Here is a 27,275-nt window from a genome sequence, read left to right on the forward strand (position 1 = left end):
ATTTATTGGAAAAAACTATTTAATATCAAAGTGAAAACAGATTTCTACCAAGTAATGTCATTGAAATAAAAATATATAACGAAATATAATTGGTTGCATAATAATCACCCCCTTTTTAATTACCCCCCCCTCAAAAAAATGAATATAAAAATAAAAATAAAAATAAAATAAAAATAAAAAAATACAAAATACTGACTTGACGGGGGTGAACAATTATGAAAAGAATTATATTTCTCTATATATTCTTATTTCATTGGCTTTACTTTGCAGATATCTGTTTTCACATTGACATTAAATAGTTTTTTCCAATAATTTTTTGTTTTAACAAAGCCAAATTTTATTGACTATGATTGATTTATGAAAGCACTAAAAGGGTAAAGCATCCAAGAGGGTGAATACTTATGATGGGCACTCTAAGTTGGTAAATGATGACTGTTAAGTCTTTTGTTGAGTTCATTTTTTGTCAAACTTTTTCGAGACCTTCCTACAGTGGTTCGTCGAACTCTTAACTCCACTTTGACTCTTCTAGTCTGCACCGCACTTACCCAGGTTTTCTCCTCCCCACACATCCATCATCATGTCGTACTTCCCCAGCAGCTCAAAGTACTCTTTATCCATGACGAACAGACCTCCTGCTATCATCGGAGTCCTACAGCAGGCAGGGACAAAGAATTAGATTAGTAGTTGGTAGCACATTGGCAACAAAAGTGTGTCCGATGTGTGTGATCACTTGAGTGGAAGCGTGGGTTAATCTGTCTCACTTTATGGGGGCGATAGGATTGCCTTGTCTGGCGCGTCTCTGGTCCAAGGTCATGTAGTCCCATTTGAACACCAAATTCCAGTCAAAACCTACCGAAATAAAACCACAGAGGACGAAACAACACCATCAGGGCCATAAATTGGGATTAAGTAGCAGACTGGTTGCGTAATTAGATTTGGCAGGTTCATATTAGGTGTCTGGGCTCATCAGCAGCTGTCTGCTTTCACTTGTTTGTCAGTGTTAAGAGAGGCCAGCGCTGGAGCCTGACATGACACGTGTAGGTGTGCCAACATACGTGTAGATGTGCCAACGTACGCCATAAACTAACTCTGTGAACTGCAGACAACTTAAGGGTGTTCATTTCTCCTCTGTGTGTCAAAACACTCAGTTACAGAAAGAAAGATAACATTTTTAGTTCTGGGTCCATTTTATTATGTTCACTATTAATCCTCTGGTGTTTTCGTAAATCCATTTATCAATCTTGGCATCTAATCAGCATTAATTCATTTATTACAAAAAGGGAGAAGAAAAAGTACTGCAACAGACAGTAAAAGTGCATTTACCAAATGGTTGATTTTAGGCTGTAAATGACCTTCAGAGAAACTGTGCAGAGAGCTTTATTTGACACAAGCTATATTGTTAAGACTTCCATATGACAAGTTAAGGAATAGGAATAGGTCTAAACCTATGTCAGTGAAGAACACACACAACAAAATCTGAATTTATGCAGCATGAGGAGCCTCACATCACAGTTTATGCCCAGTTAAACTAAACATGCTGAGTTTGGACTTGGCAGAGGGCTAATTTAGCGTGACAAACAGGACCAGCTGTTGTTGGTTGGAGAAAGTGAATGAAGATGAGCTCAAGAAAGCAAAAAAAACAACATCCCTAACAAAACAGCACCCCTACTTATACACCATACCTCCTTTTAGATCCGCTGAGGCTCCCACGTACTGGAAGTTGTCCATGTTGATGACATCAATGATGGGCGACACCACTCGTGTTTTATCCTGAGAAAGGAAGAGGAAGTGAAATGATCAGTTAGGACTTTATAGCTCCTGTCGTGCTGGGAATGGAAAAAGACAAGAAATCTTGCCCATTAGTGAGTCAACCAGCTTTCAAAGCAGTGATTCATACGTCCAGTTTACTTTCTTTGTGTTTATAAAACAGCACTGAAAGTAAGCAGCTCTGTTTTCTCCCCCAGCAGATTAAGATCAGAGCTTAAACCTCCAGAGCTACATCATACAGTAGTTCAGAGGGAGGATTACTCAAGTGGCCGGAGTGACAATAACAGAAACAAGCCCCCGCGGTACTGACTGAGTTTATTTGTTTTGTGCTGAGACAACTTGATATGAAACATGAGATTTCACCCACACAGACTCTATCTTTGCTCCTGTCACTGAGTGATTTATTATTCAGAAATCTTCTGAAGCAAAGTAAGAAACGCAAAGTCAATTACAGTGACAGCAAAATGTTTCAGATTTGGCTCCAGGCGTTTATTAACTGGGGAACGACAAAATGCCACATTTGGGAGGATCAAATGCAGAATGAGAACTTATTGGATAAATATTTAAAGGACGACCTCCATTTTTCAGAGAGTGTCCCACTTCAGACTGACATCAAGTTTAATCAAGAAGTTCCCTTTCCAGTCAACATGGAAAGACTTCTCTGTAAACATCAACACAGTCAATCTGTAGCCAAGCTGAGCTCAGGTTTAAGGATTTTTGAGAGTTTGTCTTGCCTAGAAGAGAAGGAAACATTAAACTTTGAGGGGTGAGTTTTGTTAAATCAAATGCTGCTTAAAATCACTAAAGTGGTCTAACTGATAACGTCATAAGGATTTGAATAAATGAGACTGAAGGCTGAACAAAACAACATTTTTCAGTAAATATGAAGTGTTACTTTTGAACCTCGCTGGATCACACAAAAGGACTGCTCCTGTGTGTTTTATAAACATGCACAAACCCTCCTATTACAGAGGATGTGTGAGGAGTTTTATTGTTTGTGATGTCAGTGGTTGACTCTAAGTTCATTGACTGTTTAGCGGGTGACCCCCGGCCCCTGTGTGGAAGGAGAAAACATTTCTTTCAAAAGATAAGTATTACATTATAGCTTCTCTGAAACTATTTGATCGCTGTGAAACATTTCTTCTTTAAATCAACACTTCTGTTGTGCAGCTGGTTGAAATCCACAAAAGCACAGTTCAGAGTTAAATGTACGAGCACACTGAGAAGGACTATAAATAAATAAATAAAGGCTGTTTCTGCAGCAAAGGTGGTAATTCTGAAATATTTTTGTGGCACATCCAGTTCTATAAAATGACTGTCTTTTTTCTGTTCTGTATTTTTTTTTAGACTTTCCCAGAGATTTCAGAGGAATAACTATGAGCTAAATTTGGCAAACATCTACATTTCTGTACTTTGGATGAATGCCTTTAAATTGCTTTTTTCAATTCAGAAAATACACTGGTGCCCTTTTTCAGAATATGAATACAGTAAGGGACTCCTAACTCCTTTTTCTAATGAAGAAAACCACTTCTGTGTTAGGACGCGGTCACACTGGCAAACCGTGCCGTGCTAAAGCACAATTGACTTCTCTGCTTTGGCACGCTTTGGAGAGGTGGGTTTCAGCACGGTTTACTTCATGCGCGAGCACAAGCACGCAGACAGCGCGTGCGATTCATGACATATGATCACCGCAAGCGCATCTCACGACAATCATTTTAAACAAAGCGGGGATGTTAGAGGGATGTTAGAGGGCTGTGTCAGGCGAAAATGACTTACCATAAGTCTTATTAAAAGTCTCTAAAGTTGCTGCAGTGCTCTCTGTGTCTCATTGTGTTGACTCTGATGAGATCGTGCTTCATGTAAACAAACGCGTCACGATGACATAGGCGGACCATGTGCGTGTGTGATACACACTAAAGTTAACTTAATTTTACTTCATCTAAAATACAGTATTTCTGACCGACTGCAAAAATGAAGGAGCATGCCACGGTCAGCAAACTATAGTAATATTAAGACATGTAGTTAAAGACGTGATTCTGGCTTTAATCAACTCTCTAAACAATGTGATGATCTTGATTAAGACAACATGATGTTAAGTAGGAGAATGCACCATTTACATCTCTTGAAAACAACAGCTTATAGACTCTGGTGTTAGACTAGTTCAGATGAAGTATCATATAAAAGAATCCACAGTCAAAAACTTAAGCACATAATCTCCACAAATAAAACACACAGGCTGAAAAAGTTTCCTATTTTCTGTGTTCCTCCTAATAATGATCTGCTCAGAGCTCCAGAGGTGGACTTCTCTACAAACGTTCCAGCTTTACATTAGTCTCTGAAATAGTCTGCACCCCTTCCCCTCAGACCACTTTCAGGGAGCTCAGCAGCACAGAGGCATCCTGCCCACTCGTATCACTGCATGGATACTGATCTCAGATCTTCGAAACACTGCTAAAAAGACAACTAGGATGTTTTATAAACTGCAAAATGTGATGTTGAACAGGTTTTTTAAAGATTTACATAAGGTTGATTTAATTATTGTCTCTGTTTCATTAGTTTTTAATACAAAAACAAAAAAAATACACTGGAATATAACACCTTTGGGTAATTGTGTGATAGTTCAAGTGAAAGCAGATGATAGAAGAGGTGAGATAAATTCTACTTTTTTATGTCGGCAGTGAGCATTTACTTATAGACACTCCTGCAAAAGTCAGAGCTCCAGTTTATCCACCCCAGAGTCTGGCTCCTCCCTGCTCATACAATACTTTTACTGTTTGAGTTTGAATTTTTGTCTTTTTTATTTTTCTAATGTGTTATACTTTGTTATTAAATCATACAACTAATGTGTGTTTGTTTGTGTGTGTGTGTGTGTTTACCTCTGCCACTCTTTCAAGTAGTGGCTCCAGCCAGTGGTCGTTACATTCACAGTGGGAGTCGAGAAAAGTGAGGACCGGTGCTGTGGCAGCATCTGCACCTCGAACCCTGGATCGCATCAGTCCTAGAAGAAAAAGAGAAACAAGAGATAAAAAAAAAACAGAATAAAATGAGTAATTTAAATTTATCTAAAACTTTCTTTTTTTATTCTCCCTCCGGTTACCTTCTCTGCGGTCGTTTCTCAACACCCGAATCTTTTCAATTTTTCCAAGCAGTGCTCCATCCTCCGCTGAAACACACATGAAGCAGGTGTGACCAAAAGATACACGCTTGCTAGATGCATCTACTCACTGATTACAAACGTCTACTCACGGTTATCACTGTAGTCGTCCACCAGAATGATCTCTTTGACTAAGTGAGCAGGACTTTTCTTTAGGACACTTTACAGACAAAAAGAAAAGATTTAGAAGAAGATTCAAAGCACTTATGAGGTGGACTTAAAAAAATGTTTCAAAGATCGGAGCACACACCATTCACCTACCTGACCACAGTCCTCAGCAGAGCAGAACGAGCCTCATTGTGGAAGGTGATGACCACGCTGGAGGCTGGCAGCTCCGACTTCCACTGTTTATGTCTGCAACTACACACATATAAAAACAAAAGGTATAAGGAATACGGACACAAAGGAGAAACTCTAAATGTCTCAAAGTGTACGAATGCAAAAACACTTCTACACACATGAACTCAGCTGAATATGAGAGCAAAGCTTTGAACTAGGATCCCTGCATGAACAGAATCTGAATTCAAAAACACAATAAATTACAATTCTGCACACTGTCATTCACTCTCACACACACTCACACACACAGTGAGTAATGCTCTGCTGAAGCTGGGATTGACAGCAGGCTTTGCAGACCACAGGGGGAGGCAGAAAAATAAAACAGCAGGTTGTGTACATGTGTGTGAGACAAACACTGACCCCAATTCAAAAGTGAGGAACACACATGAAAGGACTCGACATGAGACGAGGAGCCAAAGGGAGGATGAGGGGAGGGAAAATGGAAATTCACATATTGCAAGAACAAACACCCTGTATACATGTTTTGAAGGGCATGTTTTCTTAACCAAACTTTTGTCTTTACTTTAAGTAGATGTTTTGTCTTTTCTATCAGGCCTAGAGAAACTCCAGATGTACAGTATGAAGGTACAGTCTCAGTCTTATAATACACTGAATGGACAGCACACGCTCCTGCTGAATGAGTCATTGTGTAAAATTTGTGTGATCATTTTGTCCCTGTAGTATATCTGCAAAAGTAACTTCCTCTGGAGAGATCAACACACAGCTGCATTCATCTCCAAATGAAATCTTGAACATTTCTCTTTGCACAAAATAGATATCTGCACTGAGCGAGCGAGTGAGTGGGAAAGTGCACATATGCCTCTGTGTGTGTGTGTGTGTGTGTGTGTGTGTGTGTGTGTGTGTGTTTTGAGTCTACAGAACACCTTTGATCTTGTGTTAAAAGCACCGATGAGACAGCTCTGCCTGAAAAAACCCCAAACAGACTCTTATTTTTCTGTAAAACCTTTACAGTCATTGCTGCTGCCAGCTGTGCAAATGACTGCAGATCAATGGGAGACACATCCCTGCTCTTTTAGTAGGCTAATGGCTCGAGCTATCAGTAAGGTCAATACATTAGTGAGGCCAAACCGCCTTTATAAATACAGTCTTTGGATCACTCAGATAATGCAGGAGTGAAACCACTGAAGAGCTGTAACTTTCTTTTGCATGAATATTTGGGTTGATCTTTTTTTTTTAGGTTTTTCTATTTTTGTGCCTGAAGTTAACAAACAATCTCGGGGCATAATGCAGGAACTTCTCCAGAAACTTTTTTTCTGTCAGGTTTGCTTGAAGAAATGCTCCAGGGTAGATTCATCAAACTCTTTGAACAGAAAAAAACTGTCTTTTTTAGCATGAAGAGAGCTGCAGCTTCAGCTCATGGAGGAAGAATGTGTTGGTAAGAATTCAAAGTTGGCTTCATCAAAACGGCGAAAAAGACCTTGTGCTCCACTTTGGTTTTTGGCAAGGTTCATCCACACAAAACCTTAATTAGCAGTGCAACTTGTACACTTGTAGAAACTACCTTCATTTTTTTTTATAAGGCCTTGTGCACATGTAGCCAGGTATTTCAAAAACAAATATCCCCCTCATTCATTTGTTACTGGGAAAAGTCACCAATATGTGCAGCCAAGCCCAAACAGGACTTGAAACCAGTACCAGCCAATCAGAATGAACCCCGTTCAGTTTATTCAAAATCTTCCCTTTGGCCGGAGTTTTCAAAAAAAAACAAAAAAAAAAAAAACATTTGTAGTGACACAAAATTGCTGTTTCATGTGGATTTCAGGCCCTACACATATACAAAGATACGTGTGGTTTCCCAGATACCCAAATATGTGTGGACATGGCCTCAGTCAGGTTTGTTTTCTGTTTGCTATGCATGTATTTGTAGTGAATGTTTTTACAGTCAACTTGCCGAGGCTGATTTCAATATATTTGACTGGACTGGTAGATTTAAACCTGTTATTTAATGCTAAGACATTCTGTTCGAGGTCAAAATTGCTTGTTCCTGTCCGGCTGAAGTGTATACAGGACAATATTCAAATGAAAATGCAAACATGAAAATAAAAAAGGAATGCAGGAAACACAGTTTAATTTCAAGAGAAAAGGTGGAATATCTGAGTCATTATTAAAATTAAATGTCAAATATTTGAATATCGTTTTCATTTTTTTACTTTATGTCACATTTAGTGCAATCCTGAAGATGAAAATGATAATTCTGACATTTAGTTTTAATTATGACTCAAATATCGCACCTATATTCTTGAAATGAAAAAGTAATTTCTCTATTGCATTTTCATTTGAATTTTGTCCTTAATATGCTTCCATACTGAAGAAACAGATCATCTTTAAAGGGGCTCATACAACACGGTCTGAATCACACTGTTGAAGCTGTTTCTGCATGAAGCTTGTCGTGTTCGTCAAAAGCAGATTATAAAAGCCAGATCAGCATCACTTCAATAATTTATCACAAAGAACTGGAGTGTAGGAAGAGTGGTGACCTATTTATTAGCTCTTTCTGTTGAAACACAACAGTGATTAATACATATTTTGCAAAAAGATCAAAAAGAAGAATATGTACACAGAGAATTGAAGAAGAAGGAAAAGATAAAAGCAAGAACAGAACAAGAACAAGATGTATTTTACTGATCCCAAAGGAGCGATCAATGTCTTTACTCGGTTATTGATCATGTTACACACAAATAGCCTGAAGCAAACACGGACACAGACACAGGACTCTATGAGCCTGCATTAACAGAGATGTCAGAGTGAGGAGGCTGCACTAACATCTCCCCTATAGACAGCTACAACACACTTTAATTTAGTTTTATTTTGGTCACCACTGTGACCAAGGTGTTGTAATAATTCTCAGTCTGTTCTGAACATGTCTGTTTTGTTTTTCCAGGAGAAAAATCTACATCTGCTTCCTTCAAACTGTGTCTTACTTTCTGTTGATCATCTTCAACACTGAGCCACAAATCAGATGGAGATACACTGAAGCATCTGCTTTTTAATTTCAGTTAAAGACACAGATTCTGCCAAAAAAATAATTAGCAAGTATAAAGCTCATTTAAGCTTCATATTTTTCCTTAAGATCATCTTAAATTGTACCAAACTAATTGTCTCTCTTTGTCAATTAACAGGCCGAACAATGGCAGCCAGAGGTTTGTTTTATGAATGGCGCAGACAGTGATTAGTGAGTGTTCGCTCTGCTGCCACTTCCTGCTTTCATCTGATAGACAACAATAGAGGGAGTTTTCCAGAGATCTTATCCGGCGTGTACCAATTAGTCAAACAGTCTGACAGCACAGGACAGGATGTACACTTAGAAAGCAGGCAATTACACTCGCTTTTTATATGTATGCAGTGTTTTCCCCAGGTTTACAGTCTTGGGCAGGAGAGCAAGTGTTGCATTTTCACAGAGAAAGCACTCTAGGAAGATGTTTCTTGTTGTGGTTTCTTCAGCTCTCTGTCCGCAAAACGGAGTGTGCTTGTCTGTGTGTGTATGAGCGCACGTGTTTGTGTGTCTGTGAACGTTGTGAACGCGTTGGACAAATGATATAGCGTTATGTAAATTAGATGAATAACATGAGGCTATTTAGTCAGATAAATAAAAAACAAGGTTAAGACCTGATTAATGAGAAGGTTTACTCCAAATTACCTCTGCTGTGATCTGGAGCTGTATGGACAATAACACTGTGTATGTGTTGTTAAACTTACTGGTCATGTCTTGTGTCAGGCACAGCTCTGTCCATACGGAGTTTGTCGCTCTCCACTTGGTTGAACTTGTTCCTTGCATACGGATCCTGACCCGGTCGGACCACTGTGGCTCCAACATACAGATCCTGGTCGAAATCCTGCCAGCGCACTTTACCTGAGCACACATAAACACAAGCACAATTAGAGAAACTAAGAAATTATATACTATATTTTTAAAAATCTTATTTGTTTTTTTTAAACTGGAATGGGGGTGAAGAGCAGTGGTGATTGCTCTAAGACTGCAAGGGAAGCTCAGCTTCCCCTAAAATTGTCCCTAAAAAAACGTGGTGATATGTTCTGCTGTGTGTACATTTCATTGACAAAATATGCGCTAAAATTCCTTCCTCTTTTGTTCAGAATCAGCTTCCTATCACAGGTAACTGGCTCCACCTCCTTCTCATTCATCCCTGCAGCGTCTCAGCGCTTTAACACAGTCGGACGCTGAGCATCTTCTGACTTCAGTGGGGAAGCGTAGAGTGGATTGTTCCACTGGGGAAACTGGATGGTCATTGGATAAACGCTGGGCTTTTTCCCGCCCTCGGACGCTCAGCGTCTCTGGGGGTCTACGAGGCAGTGGGCTGGCCTGGACGCTGGGCTTCTGCATGATGATTGGATGATCTGTCTGAGGCCGAATCCCTTTTTGATTGACAGTGAAATGAGCCAGTCAGCGATCTTGAAGTATAGCCCTACACCGGAGCATCTTCTGAGTTATACATTCAGCTGTTCTGGACTGATTCGGTGGCTTTATTGATCCCCAGTGAGTTTACTTATCTTAAAAACGACGAGCGTTGTGTTTAAAGATTCTCTCTTTTCACCAATAAGCAGCTACAGCTACAGCTGTGGAGCTTCTCCCTCTGTCACTCACACTTACAGCCTCCAGGTGTAGAGAGAAGCTCCTCCTGTTTAAAGTGGCTCAAGTCTTACACCTGTAACACAATGGGCCAGGGCCGTTTAAGCAGTCTAGCTCTGCCGGCCATTGAAAAAACACTGGTAAAATCCCTGGAAAAAAACACCTGGTTGGTACGACAGGGTCACAAAAAATTTCCTTGAAAAGGAACGGAGGGCAGAATTTACGTTTGAATAAATAAACAAATTTATGATGTCGGCCGGAAAAAAATGAGCTTCCCCTCCTTGACTGACCAGCAGCTGCTACTGGTGAAAAGGTGTGTAAGGATCGGTTGAATTACGTGGGGGGAAAAAGAGGCTTCAAATCTTTCCGATCCTAAAATATTCTGTCCTCAATGAGCATCAAATTCTTATTTTGGGATACGAAAGTGGGTTGTTCAGTAAAACAAAAATATAAAAAAAAACATGCTGCTGTGCCATGTTTACAGGTTGGGGTTTATCTTAAGACTGCATTAGGTATTTGGGCTGTTTTTTTTTGTGTTCCCACTTTTAGAAAAAAAATTACACAGTAGCACTGAACACTACAAACTGTGTGCTCATGTTTTTATAAGCAACTCATTCTTAACGCCACTGTTTTCAATAAACACAAAGTATGTCCAAAAATCAAAAGCTGCCAACAAAGGGAAAGTTTGAACCTTGAAGAAGGCTAAAAATGTGTCTGAGGAATGAATGGGCTTAATCATCAGTGGGAATGTGAAATGTAGGCAGCAGCTTGGCTCATGCAAGTATTCCTGATGACTGACAGGAAGGAAACCTCGCCGCTTGACAAGGCAGCAACACGGTACGAGGAGAGCTGACATGAGATTTATGCCCCCTGTATACATCAGAAAATATGCAGAGCAGAGTAAAGCAGGCAAGGCCAGAACACTCGAGCAAAGCCAGAAAAACACAAAAGAGCGTTTATTATTCACTGCACTGAGTGAGAAAAGAACAATCATACTAAATTTAGCAATTTGCTGCAGCCTGAAACATGAGCTTGAATATTAAACACACACACACACAGAGACAAACACACACACACAGGAACACACAATGTCTGTCTGTCTAGATTACCGAGATCACTGCGCAGTAAACAGAGAAAGTTGTCATGTTTAATTTCACAGTTATCACAGACTACTGAGACACAGACACACACCAATAATAATGCTTCAAATTAGCAGGGTGCAGCTGCTATGCTAATGACTTGTGTTAAGCATATGGCAGCATGAGATTACACTATCGCTCAGTATGGATGGGAGTGCTCATGACAGGCAGACAGACGGACACACATGAGAGAGAGAGAGAGAGAGACTGCTGAATACATGTGTGCCCTGACAGCATATGAAAGTGTCTGGCATGCTAATTAGCTGAAGCTCTCAATGATCTGCCTGTGACTGTAAAACAGCACCTCTGAGACTCTGCTGTGTGTGTGTGTGTGTGAGATGTCCTTGATGATATCTCTGTTTAGTGTCACAGAGTAATTAATGTAGTGAGGTTAAACCAATGAATGTTTCAACCTCACTTTTTAATAATCTCTAACTGAAGCTTTGGAAATCATTTTCTTTTGGTAACTATTTCTTGCTATAAGAAGAATAACTTTCTCACTCTGCACATGGACCCTGCTGATATTTTCCCATATGTTCTGAGACTTATTTGGCTGGTGTAACTATCTACACAAGCTGGTGATCTGCTGGCCTCAACAGTCTTCACCTCTCATCACCTCGCCGTCTTCATCTACAGCTGCCGATTGGCCGTGTATGTTTGCTGCAGCAGCTTCTGGAAATCCCTTGAAGCTGTCAGGTTTCCAACTGATGGTTCGAGGCAGGACGCTCACTTAATCTGGACAAACCATGAACCCGACGCTGACACTTCGAGCACACATCCGTCTTATTTTATTCATTGAAAAAGTAACGCTAGAGTCCTGGGATACACCCCTACAGTCCTGCAGCAAAATTTTTGCCAGTGATAAAGTAGCAAAATTAAAACCAGCTGAGACTTTCTCTCCATGTACATTCCATGTTTGTTAACCTGAAAAACTACCTAAATACTCTAAAGAGGGAGTATCACGCTTTCCTACATTTTAAACATGGATGTTAAGTGACAATGCTGGATGTCCGAGCAGATTTTCAACCGCTGCATACAGTTCTACAGTTTCATTGAGCCGACACTTTTGTTCAAAGTGACGTACAACACAAGCAAGAATTAAGACAGAAGGAAATTAATACAAGTTATTTGGCTGCAGGTGCTGCCATTAAGTGCAGGAATTTTTTGGTTTGTTTAAGGTAGTGTAGAATAATCTAGCCAACAAACTACAATTAGTTGTTGCAACAATATACTTCAACCTTCAACCACATTCAGTAATTAGTGCTGAAAAATCAAGAAAAAATCAAAGAGGAGACAGGTCAGCTTAAGTGCGCAACTGTTCCCTAAACAGATGAGTTTTCAGACATCTCTTAAAGTAGAAAGGGACTCTGTGGATCGTATAGCGTTAGGTAATTCATTCCATCATTTGGGCACAACAGAGGAGAAGAGTCTGGCTAGTGATTTGGGGCACCAGGCGTCTTTCACAAGCAGAGCGTAGTGGGCCAGAAGGACTGTAGACCTGGATGAGGGACCCCAGGTAGGCAGGAGCTGTTCATGTCAATGTTTTGTAAGCCAGAAGAAGAGCTTTGATTTGATTCTAGCTGCTACTGAAAGCCAGTGAAGAGAGATTAACAGTGGGGTGACATATTGTTTTGGGCCCCACTAGGAGGGAATTGCAGTAGTCGATGTGTGATATCACAAGGGTCCGTAACCAGAGGCTGTGTGGCCTGATGTGTCAGGTAAGGTCTGATCCTACTTCATAAGTTGAAGAACTCCTTGAATCAGTGAACTCTTCAAAAAAGTCTGTCCTAAAAATGCAAGATGTTAACAAGACTTTCTGAAATGAGATTGTCACCCAAAAATCTTCTCAATTGGTTAATGGCACATTGGAGGGGCAGGCCTCAAACAAAGTTTGTTCAGTGTTTCAGTCTTTAAACTCACCCTGCTGTTGCTTGGGACAAGCGTCAACAAGAGACAGACCTTTAATTGTTTCTGAAATAAAGTTGTGTCTGACTTCACTTTCATCTTTTAAGAACAAGCAGTAAAGTCCTCTCTGTCCCCTCGTCACTTAATAAGGCATAAGTCTCCTCAGCTTTCTTCCTGATCTACTTGTAAGAGACTAATGTTAATCACTGATACAGTTTTTTTAGACAGATGTTAAAGTTAAAGTTGAAGTTCCATTAAGGGATTGTTCATGTTTTGTGTGTTGATAATGTTCACTTAATTCACAATTCATGTGAAAAGAATGTGTGAAATTATGACATCCAGTGATTTATTGTATAAAATGTTCAGTCAACTTGGGCTGAATATAGATCAAAACAAACTTTAAATACCTGCGAACACAGATACCTCTAATTTAATGAATAAAACAAGATTTACTTAGTGCACTGCCATGTTTACGAGCAATAACATCAAAACAATCTGAACACCCTGAGCTCACACACACTTCCATGAATTCTTCTCAATCTTCTCCTCCCCCTCCCCTGTTTCTTTCTCCTCCTCTCCTACCTTCTCCTCCTCTCATGTTTGTTTGGCTGATTGTGACACTCTGCCATCGTTGCCATCGCATAAAGTCACCCTGAAGTTGAAATCCTCCTCACTTCAAAATTCAAATTGGATTGCATTTCCACTTGCGGATCAGATAAGAGAGTATGTGTTCAGCTCTGGCGGGTCACAGCCTGAGAGGGGAGGGGCTGAGGGTGGCATCTGAATGAGAAATCTCGGCTCAGACGCTCTTGCTGCTGCTGCTGTGACTTTTCTCCAACCCTGCTGGAAACACTGTCTCTCTGAGTCTGGGTGGAGACGCATAGCAGGGTTTGTGGCCAGATTAAAACAGATCCTTGAATTATTTTGGATAATCTTAGAGTTGCAGCATTGGAAACCTGCATCAGACTGCTGGGTGTATTGAATTGTCATCTCTTCCTCTGAGGTTGTTGTCACATGTGAAGGTTAAAGAAGCTCAGGATGTTCATGTTCTGCCGGTAATAAACACTCAGCAGCTCTGCCACTGTGTTACCACATTTCTAAAAGGAAATGGTTTTGGTTGTGGGATAGTCATCGGGAGAAGTTTCTGGAAACATTACTGTGGCGTAAAATGCCTGTTGTGCACATGTTTTACAGCTGGAGAGCATTTGTCCTGCCTTTTATTTCAAACAATGAGAAACTGAACCCTCTCCAGATCCTGAGGGTGATCCTGTCAAATATCCTCAACTCAAATATGATGAGATTTGTTTCAGTGGATTTTTCAAACATCAAACAAAACAGATACAACAAAAAAATAGATTTTATTATGTATCTTATCTTATCTTATCTTATCAGTTCCTGACTTGCTCATAAAGTCATAAGACCCGGGTTCAGAGAGGTTGTGGAGCATGATGCTGAGTGAAGTTTCCTACCTGGCGGCAGAGTTTCCAGGCTGTGTGACTTATCGTCTGCGTTGTGAGCTTTTCCCCTGCTGGACGAGTCACTGGAGCCCCAATCATCCTGAAACACACAAAACAAACCGTCAGAGTCCTCGCATGCACGCACACCAAGATGACACACACAGAGGAATCTGAGAACACGTAAACAGGGACATCAGCTGAAACACATCCCGTGCAAGACTGAGGGAGAGTCATGTGACCAGTTTGGCAGATGAATTTAAAGCATTACTTAGACTGTCACACTGTAAAGCAGACGTGTGTTTTGAGAGACGCGTTTTGGTGATTCAGTTTATGAATTTACAGAGGTTTCAGACTTTGAAGATAACAAAAACAATGAAAATAAGCTCTTAATTTAATAATAATTCCTGTTTTTCTTTTATAATAAACAACAATTAAGTTACGTATCCAGCTTAGTCACTACCCTTGGGTCACATGGGGCGGTCTGGCCTCTCTTTGTGCTTGTGGACAGACTGTGTAACAAAATGACTCAATATTCAGAAACAGCACAAAGCTCTTCAAGAGAAAATGGCACCATGCACATCTGATACCCTCTGCATTACTAAAACAATGTATTGCTGCGCTGATACTGAAGTCTCTGAGCTCTCTACCTGCTTTGTCGTTGATTTCTAATTTGGCTCTTTTATTTATGCAATGCTAAATGTTATGAAAAATAATTAAAATTTGTAAATACAGTGAGGAAAACAAGTATTGAATGCATCAACTTTTTTCTCATTACATTTATTTCCAAAGATGCAAATTCAAATGAAATTTCTACCAGACATTGGTATCAACTCAAATAATCCACACATGAAAAGAAATCACACCGTTCAAGTCCATAAATAATGATTAGGTGGAGTTAAGTACAATAACACAGGAAAAAGGTATTGAGCACACCATAGAAAGGCTGTATACTTTGGCAAGGAAATGCACCATATCACCTGAAATCTGTCAGTAATTATTACTTGAACTTCCAATTAGTGCAAACCAACATCAGCTGGGCTAGAGCAAATTGATGGTCCTATAAAAAGGTCATTTTTCCACCAAGCAGTTAAATACGACACACCTCATGATGGGTAAAGGCAAAGAGCTCTCTGAAGACATTCACAACCTGATTGTTGCTCAGCATCAGAATGAAACTGGTTACACACTTCTATTATAGCACCTGAATATTCCAGTCAGCACCGTTGGGGCCATTATTCACAAGTGGAAGAAACACCACCTTACCATCAACAGGCCACGCACAGGAGCTCCTTGCAAGATTTCTGACCAGGGAGTCAGAAAAACAGTCAGAGTAGTCAGGGTACTCAACGAGCCAAGGACCACCCTGAAAGTGCTCCAGAAAGACTTGGAGGCAGCAGGTACAATTGTTACAGAGAAAACAATAGGAAATGCACTCCTCCACCATAGCCTCTATGGACGCTCAGCCTGCAAGACTCCATTCCTCAAGAAAAGGCATGTTGAAGCTAGTTTAAAGTTTGCTAAACAGCATCATGACAAGCCTGTAGAATACTGGGAGAATGTTGTCTGGTCAGATGAGACCAAAATTGAACTTTTGGGCTGTCATACTACATACCATGTTTGGAGGAAAAATGGCACTGCACATCACCCAAAAAACACTAAACCAACAGTGAAGTTTGGAGGTGGAAGCATCATGGCATGGGGTTGTTTCTCATCGTATGGTATTGGCAAACTTCATATAATTGACGGAGCAATGAATGGAGCCATGTATGAGGAAATTCTTGATATGAATCTGCTGCCATCCACCAGGATGATGAAGATGAGACGTGGCTGGACCTTACAGCAGGACAACGATCCAAAGCACACGGCAAAGTTGACTCTCAAATGGTTTCAAAAAAGAAAATCAATCTGTTAGAATGGCCTAGTCAATCACCTGACTTCAATCCATTAAATTTGTGGAAAGATTTAAAGAAAAGGGTTCACCAGAGGGCACCAAAGAATATTCAAGATTTAAAGACAATCTGTGCAGAGGAATGGGCTAAAATCACACCTGAGAAGTGTGGGCGATTAGTTAAAACAAACAAGAAGTGTCTGGAAGCTGTCATTGCAAACAAAGGCTTCTCCACTAAGTGTTAGATGAGTCTCAGTTAGTGTGTTCAATACTTGTTCCTGTGTTATCGTACTTTATTCCACATAATCATTATTTATGGACCTGAACGTTGCGATTTCTTTTCATGTGTGGATTATTTGAGTTAATACCGATGTCTGGTCGAAATTTTGTTTGAATTGAATCTTTGGTAATAAATAAGATGAGAAAAAAGTTGACGCATTCAATATTTATTTCCCCCACTGTATGTGAATTCAGGTGGTCAGTTTTCACGTTTTTACCACCAATGAAACATCTTTGAACTTATTTAACCTGCACTTTAAGAGGCCGCTGTATATGGGGAGCTCTTTAAGTGAGTGGGGGACCTTGTGTTTTAATCACTCTGGACCAGCTTCAACTGGTTCACAGCCTGATAGAAAGCACAATGGGTGTACTGTTTGAATCAGACACCGTTGATAAAACTCGACTGTATTTAAATCTGAGCACACAAGAGTAAACAGCTCTCAAGTAAAGTCTGATTAGACGGCAGGATGTCCAGCAAATGCAGATCAACAGAAAGTGGTCTCAAAGCAAAGCACATCTTGACTGAATCTGTTCATAATAAGATAATCATTAGTTCATTCCTGCACTCACTGGCTTTACGGACTAAAATCAGACTGAACTCTGTTTTTTTTCACAAAGGATCACAAACAACCTCAACATGCTCTTCTGCATTCATTCATTCATTCCACATCCACTGTCCTCATCATTAAAACACTCAGATTAATGCCCTCCAGATTCGCTCAGATGGACAAAGGGCTGAGCCGTCCCTCCTTGTGTCCATCTGTGTTACCATTAAAACCCACTGGATCAATACACCGGCAGGCTCAGCAATTAGCAGCCTTTCATTCCCTGTCCCAGCCTCTCGCCCTTGAATTTAGAAAACTGTCGTCCAGCTGTCTTACCGCTCCGCTGCTCTCTTTCACCTCCAGCCTCTCCAAAATGCTTTATTGATCTGTTTTCTTTATTACCTCTGGATGACCAGTGGCAGTGTAACGCTACGGACCATCTTAAACAGAATTTCATGGTTTATTTCTCCAGCTGAAAGGAGGGATGGAGAGCACAAAGGGTTTCGCACTGTTAGTGAACGATTTGTGTTTTCAGGCCTTTGCATTTCTAAGAAAAAATGCCCGCTGTTTTCTGCAACTCTTGCCTTTCATTTCACTCTGCCGGCTTTCTCTTTCATCTGCTACGGACAAGTGCCTCAATCTGTGCTGAATCTATTCCCACTTTACAGTGGCTGAAAAACGATAAGACTGTCAAACACCCACAACTCATGAAAAATCCTATAGAAAATCAATTTCTATAAGTGTTCACAGCAGCCCGGTGTGTACACAGTCTGGGTGTAAAGCTCATTCTGGGATGAAAGCAAAGCTGACAGTGCGCTCTTTACAGAAATACAGTTTGACAGCTTCCAAAGGAGAAACAGGACACATTTTCAGCTGAACTAAAGCTCCAAATTGGCTTCTTTCTTTTGTCTTGTTGGTTTTTCTGTCACACCGGTATTCTACAATCACTCTTTTAGAAAAGACATTTTTCACAGTTCTTTACTCCTGATTGTTAGGAAATATTCCACTTTAAACCTGATCAAGAGGAAACACTAGACCTGCGCAGCTTTCCTCCTGTAAGCACAAACAGACTCATCATGGGTTCAGCTGAGGTTTGTCAGTAGTGTTCTCTCTAAGCAAATCCTCAGCTCCTCTTTGGATGTGGTCTTCAGTTCAGGGACGACTGCATTAAGAGAACATGTTGTGGAAACATGTTTCTCTCTAGACAAAAGACCTCTGGAGCATCTGTGTTTGTGTTCAACATCAAACATTCAGGGTAGATCTGAGCAGGTGCACAAGAACACCGCTGACAGACTGAAGGACTGTCTCTTTAGCACAAAGAAACGACTCCTGCTGGAGTGGTCCCTGCTTTCATGATAATAAACTACTCAATTTGAAGACATCGTTCCCTTATGGGCTCATGGGACATGCTGTCTTTGTTTTTTAACTTGAAAAGTTTTATTCACATTTTTTTTCATCCTCATCAGCCGGTGTTTCTCATATTTCTCAGAAAGAAAAACAAAATTAAACGCGTTATTCCGACAGACTCTTCTGGTTGGGAGTACAGACCTCAACAAAAACATCACATATTTCTTGTACTCTTCAACATCTTTCAGTGGAAAGTGTGGCATAACGCCTCAAATGCTGCACAGGCACAAACATCTTGAAGCAGCACTCTGCAGAGCAGGCCTGCATCCCGACAGAGGAACAGACTGTCATGAATAGCTCCCCTTAAAAAATTCATACTTTCATCACCAGCATTTCAAACGAGGCCAGGGTTGTAGAAAATTTACGATCCAGCTGCTAACTCAGTGGACCAAACTTGATGCCACATACTGCAGAACTTTCTAGTGTCTCTAATGTCTTATAACTTTGGGACAACAGGTGTAACTACGGGACATGGCGTTTGGACAGAGAACCATTAAAGTGTTTCATGGATCTTTAATTTTTCTTTCTCAAAAGGTAAAACATCCTTTGAGATGAACAATGTAGCCTTTATTGGTTTTATTCATTTCAACAGATAAAACAGGATAAAAGTCTCAGAGCTTTTAAAGATTCTGTCAAATAGAGTGGCATTCATTGGCTCTTAAAGTGCCCACGACTCAAATTTACATCAATCCCACTAGCTGTGTGTATCTCCATCCTGCAAATAGTCAACCAAAAGGTTTTTGATGGATATTTTATATTATGGTTGAACAGCTGTTCCCAATTTCCCGCCAGTTTATAGAGATACAGTTTCTGTGATGCACAGCTGGCTGAACAAGCAACTGTTAATAAAAAACACAAGAACAGCCTGTTGAACATCTACTAATGCGGATGTTGAGTGATGGCCTGGGTTTCTGGAAATGAGCTTTCTTATTTACTGTCTTTTATTCTGTGTGTCTTAAAATGTCCAACAAATATATACGTGTAAATGAATGTCAGTTACTGGTTTTATGGCGGTAGATCAATCTCCCACTTTAACATGTTTGAAGAAGTTCATCGCTTACTTTTACTTCAAAATAAACATTTAAACAGAGAAAGATAAAAAACAAAAGAAAAAGGAAACTCAGGAGAGGTAAAGGGGTGATCACACAACGCTCCAGCTGCATCTGAGCTTACTTGGAGAAAAAAAAATCTTTGTGATTGATGTGAATTGCAGTCCATCACTAACACCTCATCAGACAATGAGAACAATGCAGTGCTTAAGATCATTTTACATGATTTATCAGCATATGATTGCCATGAATATGACTTTTCACTGATTGTAACATGATTTAAAGGCTAAGTGTAGAGCAGATGTTGCAGAGCTATTTTTACAACTCTCATAAATGGCTTTAAAAACCTCTTAGTGAGAATGGCCCCGGCAGCCTGCTTCTGTCTCTGCTCCCATGATTTATCATATCCTTAACTGTACTGCCAACATTTCATTGGATGATGTCTCGTGCATCATTTGATACAAATTAGACATAAGTCAGGATCTCAACTGGGAATTAGACCAATGTATTGTGACTCTGAAAGTCTGGGTTTGATAGCGACACACGCAGAAGCTCAGTGAGCTTTAAAGGACTAGTCAGCCAGACTTAAGCCACATTTCTTTCAAGCAGTCCGGTTCGGCTCAGTACGGTTTGGCACGGTTTGGTAAAGCCTGATCCACTGCAAACTGTGCCCTCTAGTGGTAGGCGGTGTATAAGCCGGATGCCGAAAGCCACCGCTGTTAAAGAAGAGCGTGATGCTGTAGCAACGCGACACAGTTAACCCACTAATAAATCCATCGAAGAAGAAAAACGCTACACAGTAAACAAAGAGCATAGATGGAAGACATACAGCATTTTGTCCTCCCTGTGATTAGCATGTAGCTCTTTATACAAAGAGCAATCAAGCTTTGTTTCAGAGAAGTTTGTGTGCTGCCAGGAGAAATGCAGTTGCTGTCGGGTAAGTGACGATTCTTTTGACCAATCAACGGTCTGTAGTTGCTCCACCTTCCAAGAGTGGATCGGTTCAGTCTGGTACTAATATGAAAGGGTAACAAAAAGTGGGACGACTTGTCTCGGTTATTTGGGGATCTGTCCCAGGATAAGTCAGTGGAAACGCCACAAAATGTGCGCCGAACCGAGACTACCCGAACCGGTCTGCTTGGTGGAAACGCGGCTAAGTTTAGGGTACCATATAACAACTTTATATATGTTTCTATATATTCAGTCATAATGGGAGTACTGGGAAAAAATAATCATATACAGCTTAAAAGTGTTTTTTTATTCTTCTTAACTTCACACTGAACCACGTTGGCTGCCTCCCAGTTCAAGCTAGACTGAGATAAAGAAAGGTAAACTTAGCCAAACTCAGCTCAGCTAAAAAAGCTACGTTGTAGTTTGATTTAAGCAGTGCATGAATGTTTTCCAACCCAAAATTTTGAGTCTTTCCATTGAAAAATGGTTATAATTCTCCAGTTGATAACAGTTTAATCTCTCATTTTGAAGCCCGTTGCTATCAACACCCAGCTGAACATTTTCTAATGAAGGCGAAAGGTAAATGTGACTGAAGGTCTGAATCTCAGTTGTTGCCTGTCTCATCTGAGACGGCCCTGTACTCCATGCTGTCCATTTGTAGCCTACTTTTCGCGTCTGAAGCATCTCATGCTTTTTCTTCAGTGTTTCAGTCCCTTGTCCTTTTTTCCAACCATAGACAATCAGTTGTTAAATTTGACCGGACTTTTTTGGCAGATTGATATTGTTATAGTCAGTTCCCAAGATTCTGACTGGAGCTAAAACCATATCCACATAGCAAAGGTGAACTGTTGAAAAAAACAGGCTACTGTAGGACACTCTGCCACATTTTGACAATTACCCCTTTTTCTGTGATCCTGAATCTTTCTCTTTTTATAAAAGCTCTTCCTCTCTCTGCCGCTGTGTCACTTTGACTGCAGATTTCTAAGACTGACATCTGACAGATGGTCATGATACACAGTACACAGAGTCAAGAAATTAAAAATACACACATCGACACACACACCACATTCAGCAGATAACATTTGATTTGTGTCTGTCAATGTGCAGAGCCAGTCTTTGTCAGACTGAGGATAACATCCAATTAAATATAAAAATACTTCACACTGGTTATTCCACCAATTGTCTCGCTTTATAGACACATGAAAACCAGCTTTTAAATATCTGCGAGGTATAGCTCCTTATTGTTTTGCTTTGTTATCTTTCAGACGTGTTTAATCTGCATTTTCAGGATATTTCTCCTGTGGCGGTTGGTTTGTTTTCCTGGTTTGAGCCACCTAACAACTCTCGTGGGAGTAAGTTTCCCTGCGGTGCGTGTTTATCTCTGTGCTTTGTTGTTGGTTTATGCAAGGCAGTCTCGAGCAGCTAACTGCAAACACTGCAGTTGACGTATATGTTTTTCAAGAAAAGATGGGTATTTTAAGGATTTTGTGTCATGGTGCCACGCAGAAACATAAAAACCAATGGCCGGAGAAAAGGCGGCACCTTAAATCCACCACATGTGAGCACAAACTATAGCAGTCAGAATAACTTCAGTCGAGTACTAAAACAATACTTAAAATCAGCATTTTGTTTTGATTTTGCAACTAGTGCCTAACACATAATTTATGCTTCATATTTTGTAATCAAATATGAAAACAGGAAAGGGATTGAAGAAACTGCACATCTTTGCATCTCCAGACTCAAACATATTTAAATTTCTGTCAGTAAAAAGGACAGAAAATCTAATTTATTCATGATTTGACAAAGCAGCCATGTGCTCTCAGTAAACAGAACGTATATAAATTTAATGCATGAATTAAATAAGGATGTGTTGATCTGTTTTAAGTCAGTTCATTAGCCTGATTGTGTTTTAAAGAGCAATTAGCCGTCTTAATAATCCCGCCTTCTCAGCTGAAGGGTGTACAACTGAGCTCCTACACCTGCTTCTCTGATAATGGGATAGACTTAAAGCCCCCAATGGTCCCAGCCTGCGTGAGGGTGTCTTAACAGCTCCTGTTTGTTTATGTCGGGGTTTGTGAGCTTGAATGTATTAAGAGCCTCAATCTGGTGATCTGTCTTTGAGTCGATGTCTGTGTGGGACTGATCTAGTCTTGGTCATGCCTCTCAGAGTCTGAGTATAATCCAGAGTAATCTGATCACATCCACTGATAGATTAATTCAGAGAGGAGCCAAGTTCACGATCACGCACACACAAACAGCAGAGTGCACTTTAAGGAGGTGTTAGCTCACAAACAAACATGCTCGAAGCTAAAAACACAAACGTAAAACAACTTTACAGGAAACACAAATTGGGATGGGCTTTTATTTCTTTGTGAAAACTGGAATCCAGACTGAAGGATGTTTCTGAGAAAGTGCAGATGATTTTGTTTGACGCAGTCGTTGCTAAAAATCCCTCCAATTGCTCAGATTACTACTGTTATACTTCGCATTAGTTGCAGGCTAAGAGACAGCTGAGACAATGTTGGACACATGCCTAATGCCTCTGTTTTTTCAACTGTGAATGGGCTCCGCTTAACAAAATCTAATTAGTTACTAGATTAAACTAATTTATTTCAAAACAAGGCTACCAGCTCTGTAGGCTCCTCTTTGGCACAGCCATGCTCTGAGCTAGCTGCTCACTTCAGCACAGTCACAATCCCTTCATGCTGGTGCTCAGCAGGAGAACAAGCTTACATTATTTATCATCTAAAAGGGTAATAAGCAGTTAAATGCAAGAGAGGCTGATAAGAATGTCGTAAATTATGCCAATATTTAGACATCACTTAAGTCTCAGATTCACTAAAATTTTCATTTTACCAGGACACAAGGAGAGAAGTCAGATGTCCAGTAACAAGGAAGCAAAACTCTGAGTGCAGAAATTCAGATTTAAAGTAACAGTAACAAATGCAGTTGTGTGCAGAGAAAGCTGTGATGTTGGTGTGTCTTTCTGTGAAGCATATGTCAGTCGGTTTCAGACTTTCACCCAGAGGGCGACACACAGCAGCGTGTGCTGTTTATGATTAGAGGAAACATCCTTCAAGCAGACGGCAAAGGTTCAAGTCCCTGTGACAGCCAGCATCTGTCCCTCTGAACTGTCCCTAAGCAGGACATTGGACACAGCTCAGCACCAGGGGTGGTGCTCGCGAGCCAAGGCCGACCTTTGACCTGTTTGAGAGCAGAACAGAAGAGAACCCAGGGGTTCAAAGGGAGCTCGTGGAAATATTATACAGCCCCGGCCGTGACAGAGACGGTTGATCTGGACTGATCCTGGACAGGCATGAGAGGCTTTTCAAAACAAAAGGTTGCATTCAACAAAACCTCCAAATGAGAGAAAGTTATGTTCACAGGCTGTCTGTGCAGATAAACATCAAAAACATCTCAACAATGATTCAACAAAGGGCCAGGTGTGAGGCTGTTTTTAATATCTCCAGATTTGACCTGACTGTGAACTCAAAGAGTCTACTTCAACAGAGAAGAATAAAAAAAAAATCAACCACTGACAAACACAGAAGAAGAAAGGAACAAACTTGTGTTTCAGCGTAAAGTCATACAGACATTTTTCACTTCTATGACGACTAAGGATGGGTACCTTTCACATTTGAAACGATACGGTACCAATGCCCGGTACCTGGCAATCTGTACTGGTGCTCAACGGTACCAATTTTCAGTACTTCTTTGAGCTTATGTGGTAAAAAATATCATTTTGTTTTTTTTTTATTAATATATTTTTTTAAAAATTTTACATATTCATTCTTCAATATATAACCTTGCAATGCTGTGTTCATGTCCACCATGGAAAATCGCCTACTCTTACACTCCCTCACAGTCACAAGGATATATTTAGGTTCCTATACATGGTACCTTTTGATTTTACATGAATTGGTACCTGGTACTTTTGACAGAATTTGGTCGGTGCCTATAAAAGTACCTAATTCAATACCAATCCCTAATGACAACTGACTTTGTGAAGCTGATGAAGCCAAAGGAGCTCACGTGATGCTAGCTGCTTGTATGGCAGTACAAGCTAAATGCTAACTCTAGCTAGCTAATAGGGACATAACAACAAATCAACTGAAGAGCCTGTCTGTAGCACTTATTATATACAAAATATCTTATATTAAGGTTAAATTAATAATCTGTGGCATGATTCATGGTTGTTACAGAGCTTTGCTGCTAGCTTTGCTGTTAGCACGGCTAAGAAGTGAAGAACAGAACAAAGAGTAACAGCAGAGTCATTTAAGAAAATCAAACAGGGTTATAAAAGATTTAAAGACCACAGACACACCACTTTTCCAATTAATTTCTCTAATTTGTCTCATCTCCACGGTTCATGCTAAGTGGTGAAAAAGCTAACCAGCTCAAGGGATTTTTCCCCTCTTTTACTTTGATGTTACATGAGCCTGTATGTGAGTGAGTGCCATGAGACCCATCAGAGGAGACAATTAACACTGTGTTGCAAATAGAAAACTGACAAACTAGAAAAAAAAATCAGATTAAAACTCATCTTCTCAGTCTCTTTCATGTTGTTTCACAGAAGCTAAATTGGGCTTATGGTATGTAAACCATAAATAAACTGACAATCTTTCAGTAAAACAGCAAAAGTTCACATTGTCAGAGTGTTCAAACCCCTGCAGCGATGCTTTCCTCAGCTCACACTGAAAGTTGTTTATCAAGAAGAACAAAAAAATCTAGAATAAGCCACATTTTTGTCTTCACGTCTTTAATCACAGAACCATGTCTTCAGGCTGAACACACACACACCACACACACACTCACACACACACTAATGCATATTCTCTTCAGGCAGGAGTTGAACATGAAAGGAGTGAAGAAGTGACAGAAGCTTGTTGCTGGGAGCGCCTCTTCAAAAACAGTCATAACTGGGATGTCATTACACAGAGGAGAGGGAGGTTAGATAAGGAGGGAGGATGCAAACGGAGGGTTTTGACATTTGCGGTCATTTTGTTTTGCCTCCCAGCAGAGCTTTCCAGTATTACAGTCTTAAAGTTCAATCTGCTGGAACTAAATGCTTTTCTTTTGCCTCCGCAGCAGCAAACTTTGGAATAAAACTGTCAAATTACATACATCTGAACTCTTCACCCGAGAACACCCCCTCCTTCCAATTTCTCTAAACTTCATTTCATTTTAATGCACATCCTCCTCCTGTCTCCCCCCTCCTCTGATCTGTGCCCTATCTTGTACTCATTACTCTGTCTTTTCTTCTTCTATTTCCTCACTCACAGAATTTTTAATGTTAGTTTGACTATGTCTCAACACTGCATTTATCAGCAGCAAAAAAATAATTGGCACATGACGAAAACAAAACAAGCACCAAATACTGTTTGTGACACCACAACACGCTAACGAATTCACACTGTCAATCATATAATATTTAAATGAATCTTCCTAAAGGTCAGAGGACTTCAAGGGAAACTATGATGCTTTAATTAAAAGCCTCTACACGTCAGCTTTTCAGGAACTGTTACTGAAGACAAGGTTTTTGAATCTGTCAAACTGCTCTTGGGAAATACTGATGAAGGAAGACACAGTGAAACACTTATTAAACATGGCTGATTACACAAACACGAGCACATCCCTGAACAAGAGGACAGCAGGGAAAAATAAAAAGAATTACTGCAAAGATAAGAGCGAGATATTATATCCGTTTGATGTGTTACAATCAGATTTCTTCTCATATCAACATTAATGAGTGAAATGAGCTCATGTTAGCTTCCACAGGTTCACACACTGCAAAGACTGCATAAAACCATGAATAGCACAACCACTCCCTGAAAGCGACACCAAATTACTTACAGCTCCATCTGGTGGCAGGCTGCGACATAGGGCTTAGGTTTGTCAGAGCAGTCAGTTTTTTTCATGCTTGTCGATGTACAGGTGTTCATTTCTCAGAGAAGTTAATTTTGATACGCAAAGAAAAGGATGTGATGTCATGATTGAAATGCTGCACACAAATGTGACTCCTAAAGTATTCTTCACTGAGTTAGCAAAGTTGAGGGGTAACGGTAAAAACAACGTAACACTAATGAACGCCAACCCGCTTCAAAGCAACAGAAGAATCTGTCCTGCCGCTAGCTGTACTGACTTGAGGGACCATTATTGTTTTAGCAGTGAGTTAAATGTGTGTTTTGGTCTGAAGAAACAGTGTGACATAAGTCCTGCAGCTCAACCAGCCAGATCCTCTCTGTGCTTTAGCCCCGTTTCCACCAAGCAGCCTGGTTTGGTACGGGTTGAACTGGTAAAGCCTGATCATAGCCAACTGTTCCCCCTCGTGGTTGGCCGCGTGTAAACCAGAAGAAGAAAATCGTCTTTGTGATTTCCATGTGGCTCTTTGTTACGAAGCGCAATCAAGTTTTGTTTCAGAGGAAGCCGTGTGCTGCCGGGAGAAATGCAGCAGCTGTCACACATTAAATGACGATTCTTACGACCAATCAACAGACTGCAGTGTTGTAGCACCACCTTCTGGGGGTGGAATGGTTTAGTCTTGCACCCCAACAGACGGGTCCAAAAACCCAAAGAGTGGGACGGCTTGTCTTGGTTAATTAGGGGTCTGTCCCTAACTTTTCTGGTTCCAATACCAATACCTGTGCTATGTGTATCGACTGATACCGATCCAATACTAGAGTTCAATGATAACCTGGATGCCCTACTGTGGGATAAGAATGGTCATGCTTTAGGTAAAAGGTAAAAAATGAGTATACGGGGTGCCTTAAGTTAATCTATTTAAACTAT

General features: G+C 40.4%; 1 protein-coding gene across 2 annotated transcripts in view; it reads right to left on the reverse strand.

Moving 5' to 3' along the window:
• The window catches only part of galnt2 (UDP-N-acetyl-alpha-D-galactosamine:polypeptide N-acetylgalactosaminyltransferase 2), a 72,741-nt gene that overhangs the window by 16,914 nt on the left and 28,552 nt on the right, over window positions 1-27,275 (reverse strand). For both annotated transcript variants that reach the window (XM_074666306.1, XM_074666305.1), the window contains exons 2-10: window positions 14,380-14,467; window positions 8,978-9,131; window positions 5,183-5,281; window positions 5,014-5,081; window positions 4,865-4,930; window positions 4,644-4,765; window positions 1,683-1,770; window positions 762-849; window positions 546-649 (exon numbers count right to left, since the gene is read on the reverse strand). In XM_074666306.1, coding sequence (XP_074522407.1) covers window positions 546-649; window positions 762-849; window positions 1,683-1,770; window positions 4,644-4,765; window positions 4,865-4,930; window positions 5,014-5,081; window positions 5,183-5,281; window positions 8,978-9,131; window positions 14,380-14,467 — 877 coding nt within the window. The remainder of the gene's footprint in view (window positions 1-545; window positions 650-761; window positions 850-1,682; window positions 1,771-4,643; window positions 4,766-4,864; window positions 4,931-5,013; window positions 5,082-5,182; window positions 5,282-8,977; window positions 9,132-14,379; window positions 14,468-27,275) is intronic.

The sequence above is a fragment of the Halichoeres trimaculatus genome, unplaced genomic scaffold (assembly GCF_033239565.1).
Source record: "Halichoeres trimaculatus isolate MK-OKI-2021-1 unplaced genomic scaffold, fHalTri1.1 fHalTri1_scaffold_3, whole genome shotgun sequence".
NCBI classification, from domain to species: Eukaryota; Metazoa; Chordata; class Actinopteri; order Labriformes; family Labridae; genus Halichoeres; species Halichoeres trimaculatus.